This window comes from Suillus fuscotomentosus, assembly GCF_016647785.1.
Source record: "Suillus fuscotomentosus strain FC203 chromosome Unknown F5891scaffold_388, whole genome shotgun sequence".
Classification (NCBI taxonomy): Eukaryota; Fungi; Basidiomycota; class Agaricomycetes; order Boletales; family Suillaceae; genus Suillus; species Suillus fuscotomentosus.
The window spans coordinates 2,202-23,914 of NW_024539900.1; the positions used below are offsets into that span (position 1 = coordinate 2,202).

At 48.7% G+C, this 21,713-nt stretch overlaps 1 protein-coding gene across 1 annotated transcript; it reads right to left on the reverse strand.

The window, feature by feature from the left end:
- Positions 1 to 11,997: 11,997 nt before the first annotated feature.
- On the reverse strand, positions 11,998 to 12,841 carry F5891DRAFT_1237301 (uncharacterized protein; the record flags this gene model as incomplete). Its single annotated transcript, XM_041369657.1, has 2 exons — positions 12,150 to 12,841; positions 11,998 to 12,091 (listed from the first exon to the last, which is right to left on the reverse strand). Exons 1-2 carry the CDS (start codon positions 12,752 to 12,754, stop codon positions 11,998 to 12,000), a joined length of 699 nt encoding a protein of 232 aa, XP_041216300.1. The 5' UTR covers positions 12,755 to 12,841.
- Positions 12,842 to 21,713: the final 8,872 nt, after the last annotated feature.

Below are 21,713 nucleotides of genomic sequence, written 5' to 3' on the forward strand. Positions count from 1 at the left end.
AGAGACCTGACTATGTATTGTGGTCAGGATCGCAGTCCCACATAGGAACACATCAAGATGGTTTTAACTGCTAGGCACTCACAAATATAAGAACGATATCCATGTCACCCTTGTGTTTTTCAAGAAACTCCTCGACATGATACCCAGCCTCGCGTTCATATATCGTCCAAAATTGACCTCGAATGTTCTCGTCGTTGTTCCGATCAAGCTCCGAGTCAGATTTGCTGGACGTCCCGCCTGTCACAGACAAGCTCGAACTAGAGGTGCAAGATCACATAGTATCGCTTCGTTCGTGAATATTTGAGGTATTCAACAGGAATTGCTCAGTGCTCACTAGGGTACTGAAGCGCTTCGTGACTGGCCCACCAAGGTAGCACTGCGGCTCGTATGCGTCGAGTAGAACATAATACTAATTCAACAACTTTCCAGTAGTGTTCCCGGGTGAATTGGAGAACGCAGTGCGATGTGTAACACCTCTGAGAAGCTACTCGGAATCCCTGCTAATCGGATGGGCCGCGCCGCCGCAGTAAGTTTTTGAAGGCTTTGGCTAACCTAAACTGCACTCTTGCTCCATTCATACTCATATGCATGTCACGTGATCGCGATGTATTTGTTCCTCTATGCGCTTTTGTAGCTTGGTGTCTTTGTTTGTATTTGTACAAACTCATCCTACTTTCTAGGTTTCGATCTACGGACTCGGTATCCTCTTTCTAATGAAACTACAACGTGATGGGACTCCGTTGGATGCGTTTGTTAGTTTGCTTGTTTGTTTGTTTTGGGCGAAAGCCCCGCAGGGGCTTTCCGGCCCGAAACATGGGTCCGTGCCTAAGGCGCCAGGTGAGCTGTGTTCCCATGTATTAGGAGAACTACGACGCACTCAGCGAAGCTTGGGGCCCTTTCCACTAGGAGAAGTGCTTCTTTTCACCGGACTGGGGGGATGGTATATCGTGTGAAAGGTTCCAGTACTGGTGATGCCTGAATGTAAGGTGCGAGAATCACAGCATGCTCTCTGAGATATAGTGTGAACGCTTCGCTAGACCACCTTCCCATCGTTTTCACGACTTCGAAAGGTACTCCGCGCAGAAGGTACTCTAACGTTCCCCCGATCCTAAGTCTGTGTCCTTTTAGTTCTGGTAGGTTCGCTGCCGCTGTTGCTGATGCTATTCTTTTCAATAGTTCTTTCTTCGATAAAGGACGCAGTCCTTTGGCGTGTTTCCACGCGAATAGGTGCGCATCACCGTTTGCTGGATTGATTCTCAAGTGATTTTCCAATGCAGCGCTAGGGTCTGACGGCCCTTCCTGCATTGCCCAATATGCGTCCTCTCCTTCGTTTGGAGAACATTTAGTGCTCGGTAGGTGGAATTTCGTAACTGGCAGACCATTGCGGTCTGCTGTTTTGGATATGCCGGATCTCATTATATGTTTCTTCGGATCGAATTCCTTGATTGTGTTTACTGTGAATTCCCCTAACCTTGCTATTGCATAAAAGGTCGTCGTCAAGCATGCGAAAATGGCCGCATCTAGCGGTGAATTGAGGTCTAGGTGCTTGCGAATGATGGATAAGTAAGTGGGTGTGAATGGTAGCTGTTTAGGACGCTTGGACGACTCAGGTGCTGCAGCCGCAGCTCCATCTAGCACCGCTTTCAACTCATTGGGTGGGATCAACCAACTCCTTCCATGAAGTAAGTGCCAGGCTTTTAGACCTGCTGCGTAGTTACTTAATGACGATCCGGAGTAGGACCCTGCACAACTGCAGAGAAAATCTAGGAGGAGACTGCGAGCAACCGGACATCTGTGCTCTTCTGCGATTCTGTTTGTGTCGCAGAACACATGGAACACCAGCAAGCCTGCCCCATATGTTTCTTTCGTCGATTGCGCCCATGACGACCCGATGACGTCAAGGATTCGTTCCAACTGCGCCTCTGAAATTTCGTGTCTAGGAGACTGCGAGGTTACTGCTATCTCTTGTCTCGTACTATCTCCCGCTGGTAACCACAGTCTTAGTCGGTCTCGCGCAAGACAATGGGGGCGCAGGGTAGAAGGTTTGGGTGTCAAATTAAGTCTATAGTTCTGGGGAATGGGGGAGGGGGAAGTATCTGTTACATTTGATAGCGGTGCTCCGAATCGTGAGTTCTTATGTTTCGTCATCGTTGAGCACGCTGCTGATGAAACTTTCTTCTTCAGAACAGCTTTCTCTTGCTCGCTCGGCAGCTTGCTGTCTGAGCAGCTCGCGGTTGATAACTTTAGCTGCTGGAGCGGAGTAATGGCCATCGCGCAGGAGGCGGAGCTCTGTGGCAGACAGTGGTTCTGTAGCGTCGATGAGGAAGGTACCAAGCTCTGTTGGAAGGCTGATTGGGGGAAGAAGAAGGCTTGTTGGTCTGTATACTCCTCTGGATGGTTCATCTGCTGGGTTGGAAGCGCTTGGGACGTACGTAGTGACGACGTCGTAAGGGTAGGGTAGAGTGTGAATAAACTCGTTGATTCTACGAAAGACTTCGTTGACTTCTCGGTTTCTGTGTCTCCTCTTCCACCATCCTTCAACGATGTTACAATCGCTCTACTTTCTTTCTTTACTTCTCACGTATCTGCCATTATGCCTTACGTTCTACTTTCTTTCTTTACTTCTCACGTATCTGCCATTATGCCTTACGTTCTTAGCAGTTTAGCTTTCCTTTCTTGGTCTTACTTCCGCATTCGACCTCTGTACTATTATCTCACCGTAGCCTTGGTCCGTGCGCATATAGTTTCCTATTTAAGCACGTGTACTTTACTTAGAAACGTCACTTCAATCTTACTAGGTTTTACCCTGAAAACTTCCTTCACTTAAGACCACCAATCTTAAGACGTCTGAACCGATCTCTTTGTCAAAGCACTCCTTTGACTAAAGTCTACGAACCTCTTCTTATCTGAAGAGCTATACAAAAGACCTCAACAACGTGAACGCTCTGTCGAGCCTTTGTTGCTAAAGAACTATCCTAGTTCGTAACAAAAGATTGAAGTACAGAAGGACACCTATATCCATACGTGTCAAAGAAACCTCGAAACCAGAACAGAAAGATCCTGACTGAGCAAGACAGCTAGTGCAGGCGAAGAAAAAGGCGACAACCTGACTTCACTCACCCCTACCTTCCAAGCCCTGAACCTTGGTACTCCTGTACCACCATTGAACATGTCGGCCTCATCCAAGACAACAGAATTCAAGATCAACCATCCTCCTACATTTGATGGCGACAGAGACAAGTCCAAGTCATTCATGCTCTCATGCAATGCTTACATTGATATCAACTCGGAAATCTATAAAACCGACACTCAGAAAGTGATCTTCATCTCCTCGTTCATGAACGAAGGAAATGCTAGGTCATGGAAAGAAGAATTCCTCGCAGAAGCCCAATTCATCGACTCAACTGGACAGAAGAAGGGCTATGGAACCTTGAAAGAGTTCAACGAAAGCTTTGACAAAGCCTTCGGACCGATTGACCCATCCGGGACCGCATTGGCACGACTCCTGGAATTAAAACAAGGCCCAGAAGGCCTGCAGACGTACATTGCAGACTTCAAAAGGTTACTCGCCCAAGCAAAGATCAAAGAAGAACATATGATGATCTATCATTTCGAAAACGGCCTCAACGGAGGACTTCTAACCAAAATGTTCAACGCGGGAGGGGTACCCAAGAACCTCGATGACTACATCGCTGCGGTAGTCGATCTGGATAATTGCTACGCAAGATTGCTAGCTCGGAGAAACAGGTTTCCTTCCCGACAAATCCAGAAGAAGAACGGCCGCGGAGATCAAAGATATATCCCAGCCAGAGATAGGGACGCCATGGTTATTGATCGGATCACCGACGAAGCCAAGCAAGAATACATGAGGACAGGAAAATGTTTCAACTGTCACCAGATCGGACATCGGGCACGGGAATGTCCGCAGAAGAAGAAAGCCCCCTACCCAGCAGTGAGGAAGGTAGAGGAAGAAGAAGAAGCTAGAAGAATTGATGAGGATTTTTAAACAGGAGACCTATATCGACGATAGCATCTCCAGCAAAACCTGTACGCCTAATACGAACAGTTGGTGAAAAGAAAGAACTTCGTGTCCCCATAACCCTCGTATCCCGAACGCGTCAGAAAAATGTCGAAACCACCGCAGTAATTGACTCCGGAGCATCGGGAACCTATATCTCCGAGGACTTCGTGAAGAAACATAACATTGGAACCAAGAAACTCGAAAGCCCTTTTTACATTAAAACCGCCGATGGAAGCTACTTCAGCAGCGGACCAGTAGAACGGTACTGCACGCTAATCGTTCAAATCGACCAAAGGATGATGATAGGAAAATTCAACATTACCAAGTTAGGAGACAAGGACCAGATCCTACTAGGGATCCCCTGGCTTCGAGCCATGAACCCCGCTATAGACTGGACCAAACAAACGGTATCCCTTCCAGCAACAGAAAAATCTGCCGAAATCAAAAAATATGTCAAGCAAACCTCCCGACCACAGAAGACCTTCTTCACTAAGAAGTTCAATACAAAAGAAGACGCTTGGAGTACGTCACCGTCATCCCTAACCGAACTTACGGACGAAGGAGAATATCTTCGACAAGTCGAAGAATCTTCCAAGTTTAGTAACAAAGCACAGGAGTTCGCCTCTGAAGAAAAAGAAAAGAAGAAAAAAACTTTTGAAGAATTGGTACCGAAGTATCTCCATGATTTCTCTGACGTATTCGCAAAAAACGGCTTGAACGAACTACCCCCCAAGAGACCCGGTATCGATCATCGTATCGAAACGAAGCCCGGATTTATTCCCAAGACGTCCAAAATTTACCCCCTTTCCTACAACGAACGAAGCGCAGTAAAAAGATTTATCGAAGAAAACCTTGCCAAGGGGTTCATCACAAAATCTAAATCCCCTCAAGCAAGCGGATTTTTTTTTGTAGGAAAGAAAAGCGGAGAACTTAGACCATGCCAGGACTACCGCTTCTTGAATGACCAGACTATCAAAAACGCGTACCCCCTGCCACTCCCGTCCTCTTTGGTTGAACGGTTACATGGCGCAAAGATATTCACAAAAATTGATATTCGATCCGGATACAATAACATTCGGATTCATCCGGATGACAGGTGGAAAGCCGCGTTCATCACGGAAGAAGGACTGTTTGAACCCACGGTCATGTTCTTCGGATTATGCAATTCCCCCGCCACTTTCCAAGCGTATATGAACGATACGTTCAGAGCTGAACTCAACGAAGGATGGCTCGTCATCTACATGGACGATATGCTCATCTTCTCCGAAACAACCACAGAACACCAACAACGAACCTGCATCATTCTAGACAAACTTCGAAAAGAAAAATTATTTGTTAAACCGGAGAAATGCACGTTCGATGCGGAAGAAGTGGAATACCTTGGAATGATTATCAAGCCAGGAAGTGTAGAAATGGATAAAGGGAAAACGGCAGGCATCAAAGACTGGCCCACCCCTGAAACAGTAAAAGATGTTCGATCCTTCTTGGGCTTTTGCAACTTCTACCGAACCTTCGTTTCCCACTACTCGGATATAGCTCGACCCCTTATCGACCTAACGAAGAAGGATGTCTCATTCTCTTGGACGCCCCTGTGCCAGCAAACGTTCGAGAAGCTAAAAGAATGCTTCACTTCACACCCTGTTCTTCAGAACCCTGATCCCCACCATCAATTCGCCATCGCTACGGATGCTTCTCTTGTCGCATCAGGAGGAGTATTGCTGCAGACTGACACCAATGGCGTCTATCACCCATGTGCATACCTATCGCAGTCATTCAGTCCTGCCGAAAGAAACTACCCCATTCATGATCGCGAGCTGTTGGCTATTATCCGCGCTCTCACCCATTGGCGACACTACCTCGAAGGACATCCACAACCGGTTATTGTATTTACTGATCATATGAACCTCCTCTATTTCGCAAAAGCAGAGCGCCTATCCAGAAGACAGGCCAGATGGCAACTACTCCTCACTTCTTTCGACTTAAAGTTATATCACGTTCCCGGTACAAAATTAGCAGTTCCAGATGCCCTTTCTCGCCGGCCGGACCATGGCGACGGATCGGGAGATAATGCTGACGCCGTCCTCCTTCCTGATTCCATGTTTATCCGCCTAATCGATGATGAATTACGAGCAGCTATTGCTTCCACCGCACCCCTTGACGACCCCCTCTTCTCTGCCGCGCAAGATGCCCTTAATGGCCTATGTTTGCCTCCTATGAAATCATCGCTTAGCGACTGGCGTATCGCCGATAATATTCTGTTCTACAAAGATAGAGCTTATATCCCTCCCGCTCATCGACCGCAGTTACTCCGGAAGCATCATGATCACCCTTCTGCAGGACATCCCGGACGCTTTAAAACCGAAGAACTCGTCAAGCGGGAAGCCTGGTGGCCCAGTATGGGCACTTATATCCGCAATTACGTCGATGGCTGCGCTACGTGCCAACAGATGAAGGTGGACACTCACCCTGTAACCCCACCCCTACACCCTATCAGTACTATGGCTACTCGCCCCTTTTCCCAGATCTCTGTCGATCTCATTACCGATCTCCCCGTTTCATCTGGCTTTGATAGTGTCATGGTCGTGGTAGACCACGGACTTAGTAAGGGGGTGATCATTACTCCTTGCCATAAAACAATTACCTCGGAAGGAGTGGCGAAGCTATTTTTAAAACACGTTTTCAAAAGATTTGGTCTCCATGACAAAGTAATCTCCGATCGTGGACCACAGTTCTTATCCAGATTCTCGATCGAACTTGCACGACTCCTAGATTATTCTTTAGCCCCCTCCACTGCCTACCACCCACAAACCGACGGACAGACCGAACGATTAAACCAGGAACTCGAAACGTATCTTCGAATGTATTGCCAGAACAATCCTTCTGAATGGGTGGAACATCTCCCTATGGCAGAATTTGTTCACAATCATAGAAGACACTCCGCAAAAGATGCATCTCCCTTCTTTATCATGATGGGATACGAGCCAAAAGCTCTCCCACACTTACTCCCGGAATCGGACGTTCCCGCTGCTGAGGAACGAGTCAGAATTCTTCAAAAGATAAGAGAAGAAGCCATCTCCTGTCATAACATTGCTATGCAACGAATGGCGGAAAGATCCTTCGGACAGAAGTACGAACCATGGAAAGTCGGAGATAAGGTATGGCTGTCCGCCGCCAATCTGAGACTAAAGCTCCCATCCCGGAAACTGGCACCCAAGAGATACGGCCCGTTCATTATCACGGCTGTACTATCCGCTATCACGTTCACACTCCAGTTACCGCCGCAATGGAAGATCCACCCTACGTTCCACGCTTCGCAACTATCCTCCTATCGCGAAAATAACGTACACGGTCCGAACTTCCTGGAACCACCACCTGATATTCTCGAAGAAGAAGAAGAATATGAAATAGAAGCAATCCTCGCACATAAAGGAAACGGAAATCGCCGTCGATATCTGGTATCATGGAAAGGGTATTCTTCGGCTAGCAACGAGTGGATCCCCGAAAAGAATCTGGAAAATGCCGAAGAGACCCTTAGAGCCTATAAAGCCAGAAACGCGCTTTGAGGTTACTCAGTACCTCGACGACATCGTTCTCACCCAAATACAAAACCTACAAACAGAATGCCCTTCCCCACATCCACCTACACGCTCCCATACCACTCCACCTTCGATACCGCCCCTCTTGATTCCAATGACGAACGATACGAGACCTTCATCACCCAAGCTGAAGACCTCACCCTCATCGAGGCAGCACTCCTCTGCCCCCAACATGCTATCGAACTCACCAGAGTTCTCTTCGGAAGAAATGCCCATTCCATTAACCTCCTCATCAACATCATCCGAGCCACTGAAATCATCGAGCGAGTCTGCCGCCTCGTCGAAGACAACACAGTTCGCCACAGTCTCATGCATATGCAGAGGCGCATACGCAACTTTGCTTTGCGTCTTATTCCTGAGGAAGTTAAGGATGATATTAGAACCGTCATCCACATTGTCGCAGAGCAGACCGCAGGAGTTGCTCGCCCGCCTTCTCCTACGAACCCCGCAACCACAGATGGAGTCCCTCCTCCCTCTTATCAAGACGCCGTACCTACTCTTCCCGCTAACGTTCCTAATGAGCTATTGGCTGCGGTCAACAATCTTGCGCAGACAACGGAAGCCATAATGGCATCCCTAAGAGAGGAAAATCCCCAAGCGATTCCCGTCCCCGCTCCCGCCGTAGAAACCATCGAACATCCTCCCCATCTTTATACTGCATTTTCCGCCACCCGCGAAGAAATCGCTGCTGACCCAAATCATCAGTGCCTCTCACACTACGAGGTGCAAGATCTAGCCGACGCACTGGCTACACTCCATATTCATCCCCCGCTCGTCATCCCGAACTCATTATCTTCGCATACCTTTACGGATGGAATCGTACCGATACAAGCGTTGGGAAGAACCCAACCTGCCACTCCCGCTGAGCTAATCGCGGAGGCAGAGCGACAAGATGTTGCCGTCCACCATCCTATACGACGAATCGCCCCATCCAGAAAGAGAGTACGAGGCCAGCGTTCCCGTGCTGATAAGGGGAAGAAACGTGCCACCAGCGCCGATGAAGCACTTAGCCCTAAACCGGGTCCATCACCCTTACGAGCGACCTCTTCTAACCCCGATGAGAATCGCGTTTGCAGATACTGCAAGACGCTCGGGCATAGGCAAGTTCATTGCCCCGAATACTACTGCCGCGTCTGTCGAGAATTATCTCCAGGCCATCTTTCGCTCTACTGCCCGCACTACACTGGGGAATCCCCCACTTCCTTAACCTGGAAGGACGATGGATTCTACCGAACCCTCGCACTCTGGGAGAATAATTTGGATGACGCGTATGCCGCCCAATGTAGGGAAGAAGAAGCGCTCTATGAGTTAGAACGCATGAAAGCCGGACCAGACAACGGTCCAGATGCTCTCGATTACTCGGACGATCCTATCTACTACGCTAACCAGGATGATTGAATCCGGTGGCTTCAACCCTAGTAAGGGGGTAATGTTACAATCGCTCTACTTTCTTTCTTTACTTCTCACGTATCTGCCATTATGCCTTACGTTCTACTTTCTTTCTTTACTTCTCACGTATCTGCCATTATGCCTTACGTTCTTAGCAGTTTAGCTTTCCTTTCTTGGTCTTACTTCCGCATTCGACCTCTGTACTATTATCTCACCGTAGCCTTGGTCCATGCGCATATAGTTTCCTATTTAAGCACGTGTACTTTACTTAGAAACGTCACTTCAATCTTACTAGGTTTTACCCTGAAAACTTCCTTCACTTAAGACCACCAATCTTAAGACGTCTGAACCGATCTCTTTGTCAAAGCACTCCTTTGACTAAAGTCTACGAACCTCTTCTTATCTGAAGAGCTATACAAAAGACCTCAACAACGTGAACGCTCTGTCGAGCCTTTGTTGCTAAAGAACTATCCTAGTTCGTAACAAACGACGCCCGTGTTGTCTCCATGGACGACGACGTGCCTGCCAATGCCAGGCAGAGAGGTGAGAGTGTATACGAGGAGTTCGAAAGCCACTGCCTCCGCCCATCCGATGTCTCGTTGACCATTGTGTGTTTTCCACCCTGGGATTAATCTCCAGGCCCTCCAGTAGTTACCTATTACGATGCCTATTCCAATTCCTGAGCTCGTGTCCGAGAATGCGAGAGGATTTTCGAGTTTGATGGATGGGTAAATTGCTCGTTTTACACCGCCGGACTGAAGTAGCCTAGCCCACCATTCTAGATCCTTCGCTACCCTGCTTCCTGCTCGATGCGGAAGGAAGGGCTTAGCGCCGCAGTGGGAAAGCATCTCCTCGAGGCTTGTTAGGTATGCCCTGCCTCGTGGTACTGCTTGGCACGCGTGTAGTAACTTGCCATATAGCTCTTGTACGTCTTGTAGAATGTGCGCTGGTCTCTTTCTCCATTCGTCGATTGCTGCCAGATATTTGCTGACTTTTGCAGGACTCAGTGAGACTATCCTTCGTCCGATATCCCAAAGGAATCCTATATAGATTGTTGTCAACGAGAACGGTTGGTCTTTCAACAATTCCCATATAATGCCTAGGATACTTGACAACTCGTCAATATCTTGCAAGCTAAATGCAAAAAGCTCGTCGTGTTTCGATCTCGGTGAGCGAAATGAAAGGTCTTGTAGAGGCTTTGAACAGTCCTCACTCAATTCCTCCAGTTTTCCTGTTTCCTGACACGTGTCGCCGAACCACAGCCTTGCACCAGATTGTCTCATCCCTTCTTTCGCGAAGACTTGATTCCACTTCTTTCTCTTATCGTTGTATGGCTGTAAGTACTCTTTTCTGATTCTGAAAAAGATATGATCGTCTACCCATTTTTCTAATGGTCCAATGCCATTGCTCCTAAAGATTTCGGCGCCCGCGTCTGCTATGTGTCCGTATACTCCTGCCGAAGGGGTGGCTCCGAACGCAGTGCATGTGTCGATGCAGAAGTGGGAGTCTGATACTCTTACTATTCCTGCCGGCCATTGCGAGGGGCGCAGTGGGATCGTCCGGTACGCTTCTGCCACGTCTCTTGTGGCTGCCTCTGAACCTGGTGGAAGACTTGCAATTATTAGATATATGTTCGAAAATTTGCCCCATGTCGTCGGAAAGTCACTGGCATTAATGTAGGAGTTTATCGAGGGATTAGGATGTGAAACGTTTGGGGATGCCGGAAAGGAAAAGTTTTGTACTATCCTGAATTTGCCTGGCTTGCCCGGCTTAGGGATTATGGACAGCGGTGACGATTGAAACGGTCCTATGAGACTTTCCAATGATTCAGCTCGAAAGGGTCCAATGTACCTTCCTTTGTCCAATTCTTTTCGGATGATACTTTCAAACTCGTTCTGGTACTCGGTAATCGAACTTTTATTTGGTGGAACCTGCATAACGCTGACAGGAGGAAAATCTATCTCAAAACCTAACCGGAGACCGTTTAGTATCTTGGCGAAACGCCCAAGAAGTCCTGCTCTTCGAAGCTCCTGTTCCCATGCGTCAGCCTTGTATGGCGTCAGCGGTATCTGCCTTCTGCGCTCTAGGGCATCTTTGGGCGCCGTGCGTAGCAGCTCCGCAGCCTGAACAGGCGTGGCGCGCATCGTGTTTTGGCGTTGTGCATCCTTCCTCCCTCTGCCAAGCGGTACAGAGTTGCTTCCCGTCTTTAGCCCAAAGGCCTTTGCGGATGCGCTCTGCGCAGGTTTCGAATTTCTTGTCCCATGTCTGCTTGGCTGTACACTCGATGGTGCGGTGCGGGTGTCTTCCCAGACAGACTGCGCAGCAAGGTAATGGGCCTGCATTGACAGTGGGACGGACTGTTCGTACCTTCTTGTTGCTGGACAGATAGTCCTCTGCGGGAGTATATGGGCGCTTCTGCGAAGCTGCGAGGTACTGTGGTTGAGCTGTTACGAAAGCTGCTGCCGCTTGCTGTAGTGACACGTAGGGGGACAGTGTAGTTCCCAGTGTTTTGATTTGATTGAATTGGGCACGTGATGGCCGTGAGGGAACAAAGCATATGATAGCCAGGTTGTAAAGGAGGCACGCGATGGCCGGGGTGAAAGCACATGATGGCCAGGGGTAAAGGCACGCGATGGCCAGGGGGGTAAAGGCACGCGATGGCCAGGGGGTAAAGGCACATGATGGCCAAGGTGTACGAGAAACGGCGCGCGATGGCCAGGGAGAGTACAGTTTCATACAAGCCCATTTTTGTCGGCGCGTGATTGGCTGACAGGAAAAACACATTGCACGACAACAACGAGTTGTAATTGTTAATATACGAGAAAGTTTTAAGAGACTTTTCATTAGGAATGGCTGCGGATTCGCGATGACATTTACTGACCTGAATAGCGATAGCCATCTCCTTTTCTCTCTTCTCGTTGAACAGCTCTTCTCTCGCTTCGAAAATTAAATCTTGATTGAGGTCTTCAAGGCTCCATCCTTGCGCTGTTCCTATAGTCTGATGCCAGCGTCGTCGTTGCTGGGATTTATATAGTAGTAGCGCTCGTTGTTTGAGTTGATCTGGTGAATGGCGCCAACGATGTGTCTGTAGAGCAGACCAAAATTGTATATGCATGTCCGTCCGATCATCAGGCCAGTCATACAATTTCATCATTGTGATCATGCGAGGGGCGGCTTCGTTGAATTCTTCCCAAGACAGATTCTCGTCTTTCACAACCGGAGCTGCTTTTGGGTCCTTAACTGCCGCTGCTGGGATCCAAGAGTGTAGACCGTCTGCTGCTGGTAACATTACCATAGCTTCCGGTTCCGCTATTAAGTTGGACAGTTTCGCGTCTTCGAGACCACGGTTGGTGAAATAATGGAGCTCGCAGTAGTCTCCGGATTTCATCTTCCTTATAGCGTATTGCGCTGGGAGAACAGTGGGGTCGGAAGGTACTTTTCCGCGCACTATGGGCGCGTACTTAGTTTTATTCTTCTTCCGTTCCTCTAGACGTGCAGCCTCTTCTTCCTCCTTGCGTTGTTGCTGACGTTCTTCCTCTTCGTCCTCTTCTCTTTGCCTGGCCTCTATCATGCGTCGTTGTCTGAGTGCCCAACGGTCTTTCTCGGCATTGTTAGCTAAGGTCCATAATGCTGCTAAGGTCCGAGCTGCATTTTCATTCGAGAGGCCTTCTTCTACTAATTGTCGCCGCGAAGCTTCGTGTTTTTGTGATGTGAAGTCTGGCCTTACTGCCAAGTTAGGATCTTCCATTTAGTAGTACGGTACTTCGTGGGTCTTGTATGCAAAAGATGAAGCTAGAGTAGCGAGCTTCTGACGAAAAGTGTCTCAGCTGCGAGGTGGGCAGAACCAAGAGGTGCTGCGCCACCTCGCTTATTTCGCGCTTAGACTTAATTCTAGGCCTGCCTCGTGCCTCGGCCGGCCTAGCCCGCCAACTGTCGTTGAATTTCCACATCCCCCTAAGGTCCTATGTAATAAAGAAATTCTCAGACTAGTGAGTTAAACCCGATGTTCGTAAACGTTGATCCATCATCACTTACTAGCCATGTGCTAATTGTTTAGATGTGCCTCGCGTGACAGGCTGTAGTCACCAAGTGTTGCTGGTGAGGATGATTGTTTATGGTTTTTGATACGCAGCTGCGATTAAATTATACACCAGCCAACAGCCTAAATGCGAACTACGTGCCTCAAGTCGAAGCCACCAGCTAGTCCGTGACCCCAACGGACCCCACTCCGAAGTAAAAAGTCGAAGCCATCTTTAAAATGAGTCTGGTCTAAGGGAGATAATGCGTACGATCATATCTGTATGAAATCCATATGGTCAGCGGCATCGGCACTTGGATATCACTGAGTATTAAAGCACATTAATGACCATTGAAGCTGTATTCATCGAGATCAAGTACGACCGTTTGATAGACCATGATGCATATGTTTACTACTACTGCTAATGTACTAGTATGCATGAACTTCTGAGATCGGACTTTGAACTATTCAGTTTGAAATTCCTAACAATGGCGGGCAGCTACTCGACCAGGGACCTGGTGCTACTACCTGCTCAATGCCAGACTCCAGCTGTGTCATTCCTCTGTAGCTTGCTGCCAAATTCGCAGAATCGTGAGCGCCGTCTCATGTCCGAGTCGGCACCTATGAAATTTAAAAGCTATCAACAGTCTAGGCGACCGCAGTGTAACTGTGTTGGACCTGAGAACCCGAGTCCGGTACCGTTCAAGAGCAACTAGACTTGGCACCATTCAGTTTAACTCAAGTCCAAGTGGGATAACCTGGCTATTCAATTGCAAGCTCATCGAATAGCCTTGTGTATCAAGGAAGTAGTCAGCACGCAGCTGAACTCTCTCACTCTTTCAACTATGCCGCTATCCAAATCGTGTTTGGCCTCGCAATGCCAGATTGGGCTTATCTGCATCTCAACAAGGCTCACAGTGCATGTCACATTATGCACGCGATATCGGAAGCTGACAGCAAGTGCTATGGTCGGCCTGGGCCCGCCCCCAGTCCATCGCCTCCCGAATGACACGTATGGCTATAGCCTATTAGCATTAGTACTGGCAGAAAGGTAAGCTGTCCGTGCCATCCATTTTGCCCCTTGCCCCTGCATGACCTATTTGCCACCAATGTGACATGAATATGGCCAAAGACGGGCTGCCAACGTTACGACACTCTGGGAGATGCTTGAAAGTTTCTGCGTATTCTGATGGACTGTTTATTGATTCAAATCTGTCTGTTCTAGCTCGGAGAATCTGCGGCGTTGCGATGATATTGGTTACTAGCATACGTCCTCTATTTCCGATGGAACGTTATCGACAACATACTACAACCTATGGGGGTTTATGGGCCTCAAATAGCCAATAATAGCCCATCTTATTAACCTTCTGATCAGTATCTTTGTCACTATAGGTTGGCACCTCAGGGTGTCCCCGGTGTCCCTCCGTGGTTCGAGCACATTTCTGAGTCCAGCCCAGCCTGGGTTTTTGACTTTTCTGAAACAGCGAGACAGCAATTACTACCGTAAGCCTCGTGCTGCGCGCGCCCCTTGATCATCTCATGTGATGTCTTATCATTCCCTTTTGAAACGTTTCAAACTTAGCTCTGTTTCGTCACTGAGGAGTGCTTCGGAGATTCATGTACCATTCTGCAATGTTTCTGAAGTTTCGAAGTACAGCCAACGATACTTGAATAAGATGTATCTTGCCAATGGCCCGGTAACCCAGGCTCGGCACGAATCGAGGGCATCAGACCTCTAATCTATATGAACGTGAGACATCGATACGAGACAATGTTGTTGTTCTTGTGGGTAACTAGTGGGGCCTTGCAGTAATTAATCATGAGATGCCCTTTGACAAATTCGGTGCTCCATTTGTGTTCTGCTGCACATGGCTGTTGTGTATTTTCGGTCAGTGGTGTCAGAACTAGGACTGGGGAGAAGTTCATCTCCGGCCCTACAACATATGCATGAGATAACGGATCATAAGTCGTATGGACTGAATGAAGTTCGAGTGAGATTACGGGACTACGACGATTAAATCCCAGGTCAACCAATTTCATGACCAAAGGCGCGAATGTGGAGACGATGCCAGAACCAAAGCCAATAATTCATTACCTCAATATTACTATCAACCATTACACCGAGGTCATCGTTTTATGTAATCGATGACTCGGAAAGCTGGCCGAGGCTTCTCAACTGCGCTAAACTCAAATGTTTCGAAATTCAGATCAGTTTTTCGATCAGGACACTGACCTGGTGACCGGCAATACATTTGGGATGATTATAACAACCCTATTCGGGTCCACATTCAGGTATGATTATTTTATTTATCCTGAAGTATCCAAGGCGAGGAAAAGTGCAGTGCATGTTGGCCTAGAAATGGCGATGGGTATTAGGACCCCCTGGGGCCTGCAAGGCCTGTATAGCTATGAGGAATCTTGGCGAGGGGAATTCCTGGAATGGAAGCTTAAGGGAAGGTTTGATGTGGCTAATAACGTGATGCGTATATGGTTCTGTCACCACATTCGGTAACTCCTAGTGTATACCACATCAAGTCTGAAGTGAGAGTTTCGCTTCACCTTCCTTAGGTTCCCCCCTCTTAATTAGAATCTGTTATATAGCTCTCTCTTTAATCCATTTTTTTCTCACCTCTGTCGATATGCTCACTTTCGCCGATAGGCTCAACGCCCAGGTCCGTACATCTCCTAGGCCACCGCAGCCACTGGCAGTTCATCTTCTTCATAACAACGTTTTCTTCCTTCTTTGTAGGTTGCTGACTCTGCAATCGGACGATGGTTTCGCCTAGAGGGCTCTGGTCATGCCCGCGAGCGCGAAGGTTCACGTTTCATGGTTCGTTGCTTGTTCTGAAGCTCCATCACACCTCATAATCTGATGTGATTTGCATCCACCAGACAGATGTTCGTGCAGGTATAACGACCTGGGTGAGAAACAATGTTTCACCGTTGAAATTGTTTTTGTTGACACGCTTGTCAGGCGGCCATGGCGTACATCGTATGTTTTTGTTCGTCACCGTCAAATCACCATTCAATTAAATGATCTTTCCCTGCAAGATCTCTGTCAACGCTTCCATCGTATCCGACTCTGGGGGAACTTGTGTCTGTGAAGCTGCCAATAACTGTGTCACCGATGCGGCATATCTCCAATGTATCCAAGAGGTGAAACAAGATCTCATCACTTCCACGGCAGCCATGTCTGCCCTTGCATCAATCTTAATGGGCGCCCTTGCCAATTTGCCTGTGGGTATGGCTCCAGGGATGGGACTCAATGCTTATGTACGTCCGTCAGCAACCTGACGACCATCTCGATTCTACTAGACATGCTAATTAACACCATTTCGACAGTTCACCTACTCTGTTGTAGGTTATCACGGCAGCGGCTTTATCACCTACCGGGAAGCTCTGGCCGCTGTCTTCTTGGAAGGGTAGGTCAATTTCTCCCGTGGGACTCCTTGCCTGACTAGACGCCCTTTGCAGATGGATCTTCTTCATTCTATCCCTTCTCGGTTTACGTCAATGGCTTGCTCGCATTATGCCGCAATCACTTGTCCTTGCTGTAGGTGCTGGTATCGGATTGTACATTGCGTAAGTTCATGGTTCTTCGCCGATCGTTTATGAACCTGCGACTGATGTTGCCATCGTGCTACAGCTTCATCGGATTGAGTTCGTCCACGCACGTTTCTTCTCATGGGTTATCGTTATTCATCAGTTTCACACAGCATCCGGTGGCTTGAATGTGATTGGAGGTGACACCACCAACCTTGTTGGCCTTGGCGGCTGCCTTGAGTCAGGTACGCCCATTTAATTGACATGGCATCGCTGCATCGCCATCGAGTCTGACAGTTTACATTTATAGATTGGTTGGAAGGTCTACCATACTTCTGTGGTAGTCAAGTTCTACGGAGTCCTACCACATGGCTTGGTATCTTTACCGGCGGGTATGTATGGTCCGCGTCTTATCTTTATCTTTACTTACGGCATAACCTAACCTAGTATCCTCACGATCCTATTGATGCTTTATCGTGTCAAGGGGTCCCTCCTAATCGGCATCTTCATCACTTCCATAATTTCTTGGCCACGAAACACTTCTGTCACATACTTCCCACACAACGAAGCTGGTGATCAGCTGTTCGATTTCTTCAAACAGGTCGTTACTTGGCATCCCTTACAACATATTGGTAATGCACTAGATGTAAGCAAAATCCCAACGATATACAGGGCGAAGCTCATGCTTTACTTCTAAGTATAACTATGGTAAAGGAAAGGTGTGGTACGCACTAATAACCTTCCTTTATGTCGACATCTTGGGTGAGTGTTTCAATAATGCCACGAAATCACATCTGGAATCAATATTTTATTAAGATACCACCGGTACTCTTTACTCTATGGTTAAATTTGCTGGCCTTCGTGATCCCGTCACCCTTGATTTCGAAAACTCTACCATCGCATACTGTGTTGATGCCTTCTCTATCTCCATGGGTGCACTCGCAGGTACAAGTCCCGTCACGGCATTCATTGAGAGTGCCACAGGTATTGCTGGTATGAACATTATTTCCTTAATAAATCATCTTGAATCTGACTCAGCTTGCAGAGGGGGGTAAGACTGGTATTACTGCAGTCGTCACTGGACTCCTCTTCTTCCTCTCCGTCTTTTTCGCGCCCATCTTCGCCTCCATTCCACCCTGGGCTACCGGCGGCGCGCTCGTTGTCGTCGGCTCGCTCATGATCCGAAATGTTCGCGATATCAACTGGGACTATGTCGGCGATGCTGTTCCTGCTTTCCTCACCATTCTATTTATTCCTCTGTCATACAAGTGAGTCTCCTGAACATGTTTCAAAGAGTTTCAGATGTTAACAGCAAGCCACAGCATTGCGTATGGCGTCATTGTTGGCGTGTTCTCCTATGTCATCATTAACGGCTTCGTGTGGATCGTCTCCAAGATCTCCAACAATGCAATCATGCCACCCAACTACGACGCATCCGAGCCCTGGGTCGTCCCCCCCGGCGGTATCGTGCCCGCCTGGCTCAACGTCCTGTTTAGGCGTAACACCCGCATCATCGAGGAGTCGCCCTCAGAATACCCGTTCCAGGTGCGCCAACGCCACTCGAATATCTCAGTCGACACGACGTCGCAAGAGAATCCTTTGACACCTAGGAAGTCAGGTTTCAAGTTCACGAGTGAGAAATAAAACGAGTTATTGTTGTAGTGCTGCACCTATCATTCCCGATTTCGCGATATCCACTCTGCTATCGATCTCCCTCCGCTTTGCCTCGGACCCACTACCAGGCTTCCACTCTTTTGGCTTTGAGATTCTATTTGTTATCTATTGCATATATCATACGTATCGTATATTGTACATAGCAGATGTGGTGGTGGACTTTTGTTCTCGCTGTTGTATTTGTCCCATAGTCTTGCCATAGATAGTGTTTGTACAGAACAGCCTGTGGGGTTCATATATGACGCTTTATCCTGGAGTATATTACATATGATACCAGCCTCATTTTCCCACCGGGCACACGGACACTGAAGAAATGCCCGGTAGTTGTACACCGCTAGGGATTTGTTGAATATCCGTTCCATCAAATTCACATTCTCCGATGTGTGTTTCAACTTGCATCTTGTGTAAGCACAGCAAGGCTTGATGACCGTGACATCGGTCCAGGGATATTAGTCAGGCACAATCTAGAGGGTGATCATTTGTACCATTTCGTCTGATGCCGTTGGTGATACTGACCGTCAGTTAATGGCCTGACTGTTGCCTCGAGTATATAGCGATGAGCACTTAGTTGATTAGGACGATTCAATCATCCGCACTGCCCGACCACAAGGACGGCGGATCTTGGGCGGCTCGCGGTAGCTTGGGAATCTCACCTCTTGAGAGCATGTGGTCACCAGCCTCGGCCCTCGCGCGCCATCAGTTTAAGACCAAGTTCACGCACAGAAGTGATGACCGACGTGGTGACTGCCGCAGGGTTTAACCACATATTAGCCGTTGTTGGTAGGGCACTGAAGCTAGCATGATCGGCTGAAAAAACAACGTTGTTTAGCCCCAGTCACTAGCTCAGTATATTAGGCCTATAGGTACCAGGGGCATGCCTGCATGAAACGCTCCGGGTCATGTGCCTCGTTGCTTATGACCTGTCGAAAGAATTGACCTTGCGACCCGCAGGAAATACTTGCATGATTGGAGGATGGTCGATGATACCTAAAATCAAAGTCTGTACGATTGGAACACCAGCCAATAGCAAAGTGAACTTGTACATCACATGTTATGCAAGTGAAACAATACCACGAGCGCCCATCCATACATCTTGATATAGAAGTGCTGATCCGGGCCAAAAAAAGTCGATTTGATGCAATTTTGATAAGTACCACTGTGTTGAAACCCGATGTAAGCCGAAGGGCCGAGTACCTACCTTCGAGCACGGGTATCATACCTGTCACAGTATTTTGCAAGCCACCGGCGCTGGCTGAGGAACACCACGCCGTCCACCTGCTCATCATTATGAGCGCGGAATGGTAATTTGGATGGTTTGAGTTTTCTTCGAAGGATGTAGGTAGGTGCACGAGTTAGCAATGACCGTGAAATTAAACCCGAGAGCGCTCATATCCGCCAGCACTGGCCTGATCAATGCGCAAACAATCGTGTGTCCCACGACTATGCATCTTCGGTTGGCCCAGGTAGGTGCAAAACTGAAAATGCCTCAAATTGCGACAATAATACATAACTGGAAAGCAGATAAAACGGAGTGATATTGTAACCAAAACAGAGCGGAAAGAATATAAACGGAGTGGTAATGTCAGGGATCACAGAGAGATACGCGGGAAAACCCGATTGCATAACGCCCAGTGGTGCATACTAATATCCGCCTTGCGAACTCTGTACTACCTGCTGGTGCTGCAGAGACGGGGAAGCCATTTTCATGGTCTGTGGGGGCGGCGGACGAGGGGGGGACTGATGGGAAGGTAGTGGGATAGACGACGGCAGTGGAGATGGGCTGTTGTGCTGCATATGGGGCGACATGACATACTGATTTGGTAGCAATTGACCGACCTGCGGAGGAACATTGATGCTCCCGGCACGATTCGCGGTTCGCATACCATTAGCAGACGGTGTGCGCATTGGTAGATTGCCCGGCGTAATATGAGGGCTCGGCGTCCCTTCGTTAAGCTGCGCGGGCTGCTGATGAGGTGACGCTAAGCCTGGCCACTGCCGTCCCTGAGGAAATTTGTGGAGATTGGCGCCACCCGGCAGCTGCACATTGAAGTGGGTGCCATTCGGCACGAGATGCCCTTGGTACGGAACTTGCGGGCGTCCCTCCGGGTTCTGTGCAAGCGCCATCTTAAAAGATTGCATTTGCTGCAAAGTGATGCCATTTGGCTGACGCATGACGGCCCCGTTGGGCAGGGCATAACCGTTCATAGGGATGCTGTAACTACTGAGTGGAGGCGGGACGTGCTGGGACTCGGTCTTGGGACGCGCTGGTGAGCCGGCCTGATTGGAGTGGGAAGGATCAGCAGGGGGAGACATCTGCACGTCTGTAGACTGATGTGCTGTGCCATTGATGGTCGTGGTGGTATTAGTAGCGATGCCATTGGGTGCAGCGATCAGCCTGACTGAGTCGCCATCTGACGTAGGAGTGCCAACATGGTTTCCATTGACCCCGTTCGTGGGAGTAGTGCGAGGGGGAGAGGACTGCTGCACTACAGTAGGCGAACTTGGGGATGCGAGATTCCCAACAACCGGAGGACGCATGGGACCATTTGATGAGATGCGCATCTGCGGAATGGCAGATGGCGGTTGCATCGCTTTGACATGTGCTTGCATGGATATCGGCACACCATTCGGCATTGGAATGCCCGCAGGAGCCGCACGAGTGGCCGACAGCGGCATACCCCCAGGATATACCCGCTGAACGCCATGTTGATCGCGGCGGATACTGTACTGGGGTTGCACTCCAAGGCGGTATGGGGAGACAGTGTGTTGGCGGCCGTCCACGGTCACGACAATGGTGTTGTCTGTCGTAAGCGCCTGATGGTCTTGATCTGACAACAATGTCATCATTTGACGGAGATACTTTGGATCATAGTCATCGATGAGGATCCGATCTTGCTCGTCCGTACCCTCAGGTCCAACGGTGGGCTCATCATCTTGATCGAACTTCCAGCGCTCACGTAGACGAGACGACATCTCTTCATCATCCTCGGGAATGATGGCATCCATGCGCCGTGCAAACGCTTGCCGTCGTCGTATGAATGTGGAATCATCGCCACGAATTCCGTAGCGTTGAATAAAAGCGTCGTGACGATCGATCGTAGAGTTGCCTAGACGAGTCACACGGTGGCGGACATAACGCACACGCTCAGCTTCCTCGTCTGCTACATTTGGTGATGGTGTCGACGGGCGCGAGGAGGAAAAAATTGCCTTCCAGTGACGTCGCGGAAAGGAAAATGTTGGGCGTTGATAAGGATTCTGAAAGAAAGGGTAAGCGTTTGAAATATGTACTGCAAGTAGTCCTACCTCCACCACATCTTCATACCCGTGGTCACGTTCCTTTTGGCTCGCAAGGTCACGCTCCATGGCTGCATTAATGAGGCTGAGACGTTCCTTAGGCCGGATAGATGCCTCGACAGCGACAGCCGGAGATCCCGGGTCCCCGCTCTCTCTCGTACGTATCTTGAGTCCAGTG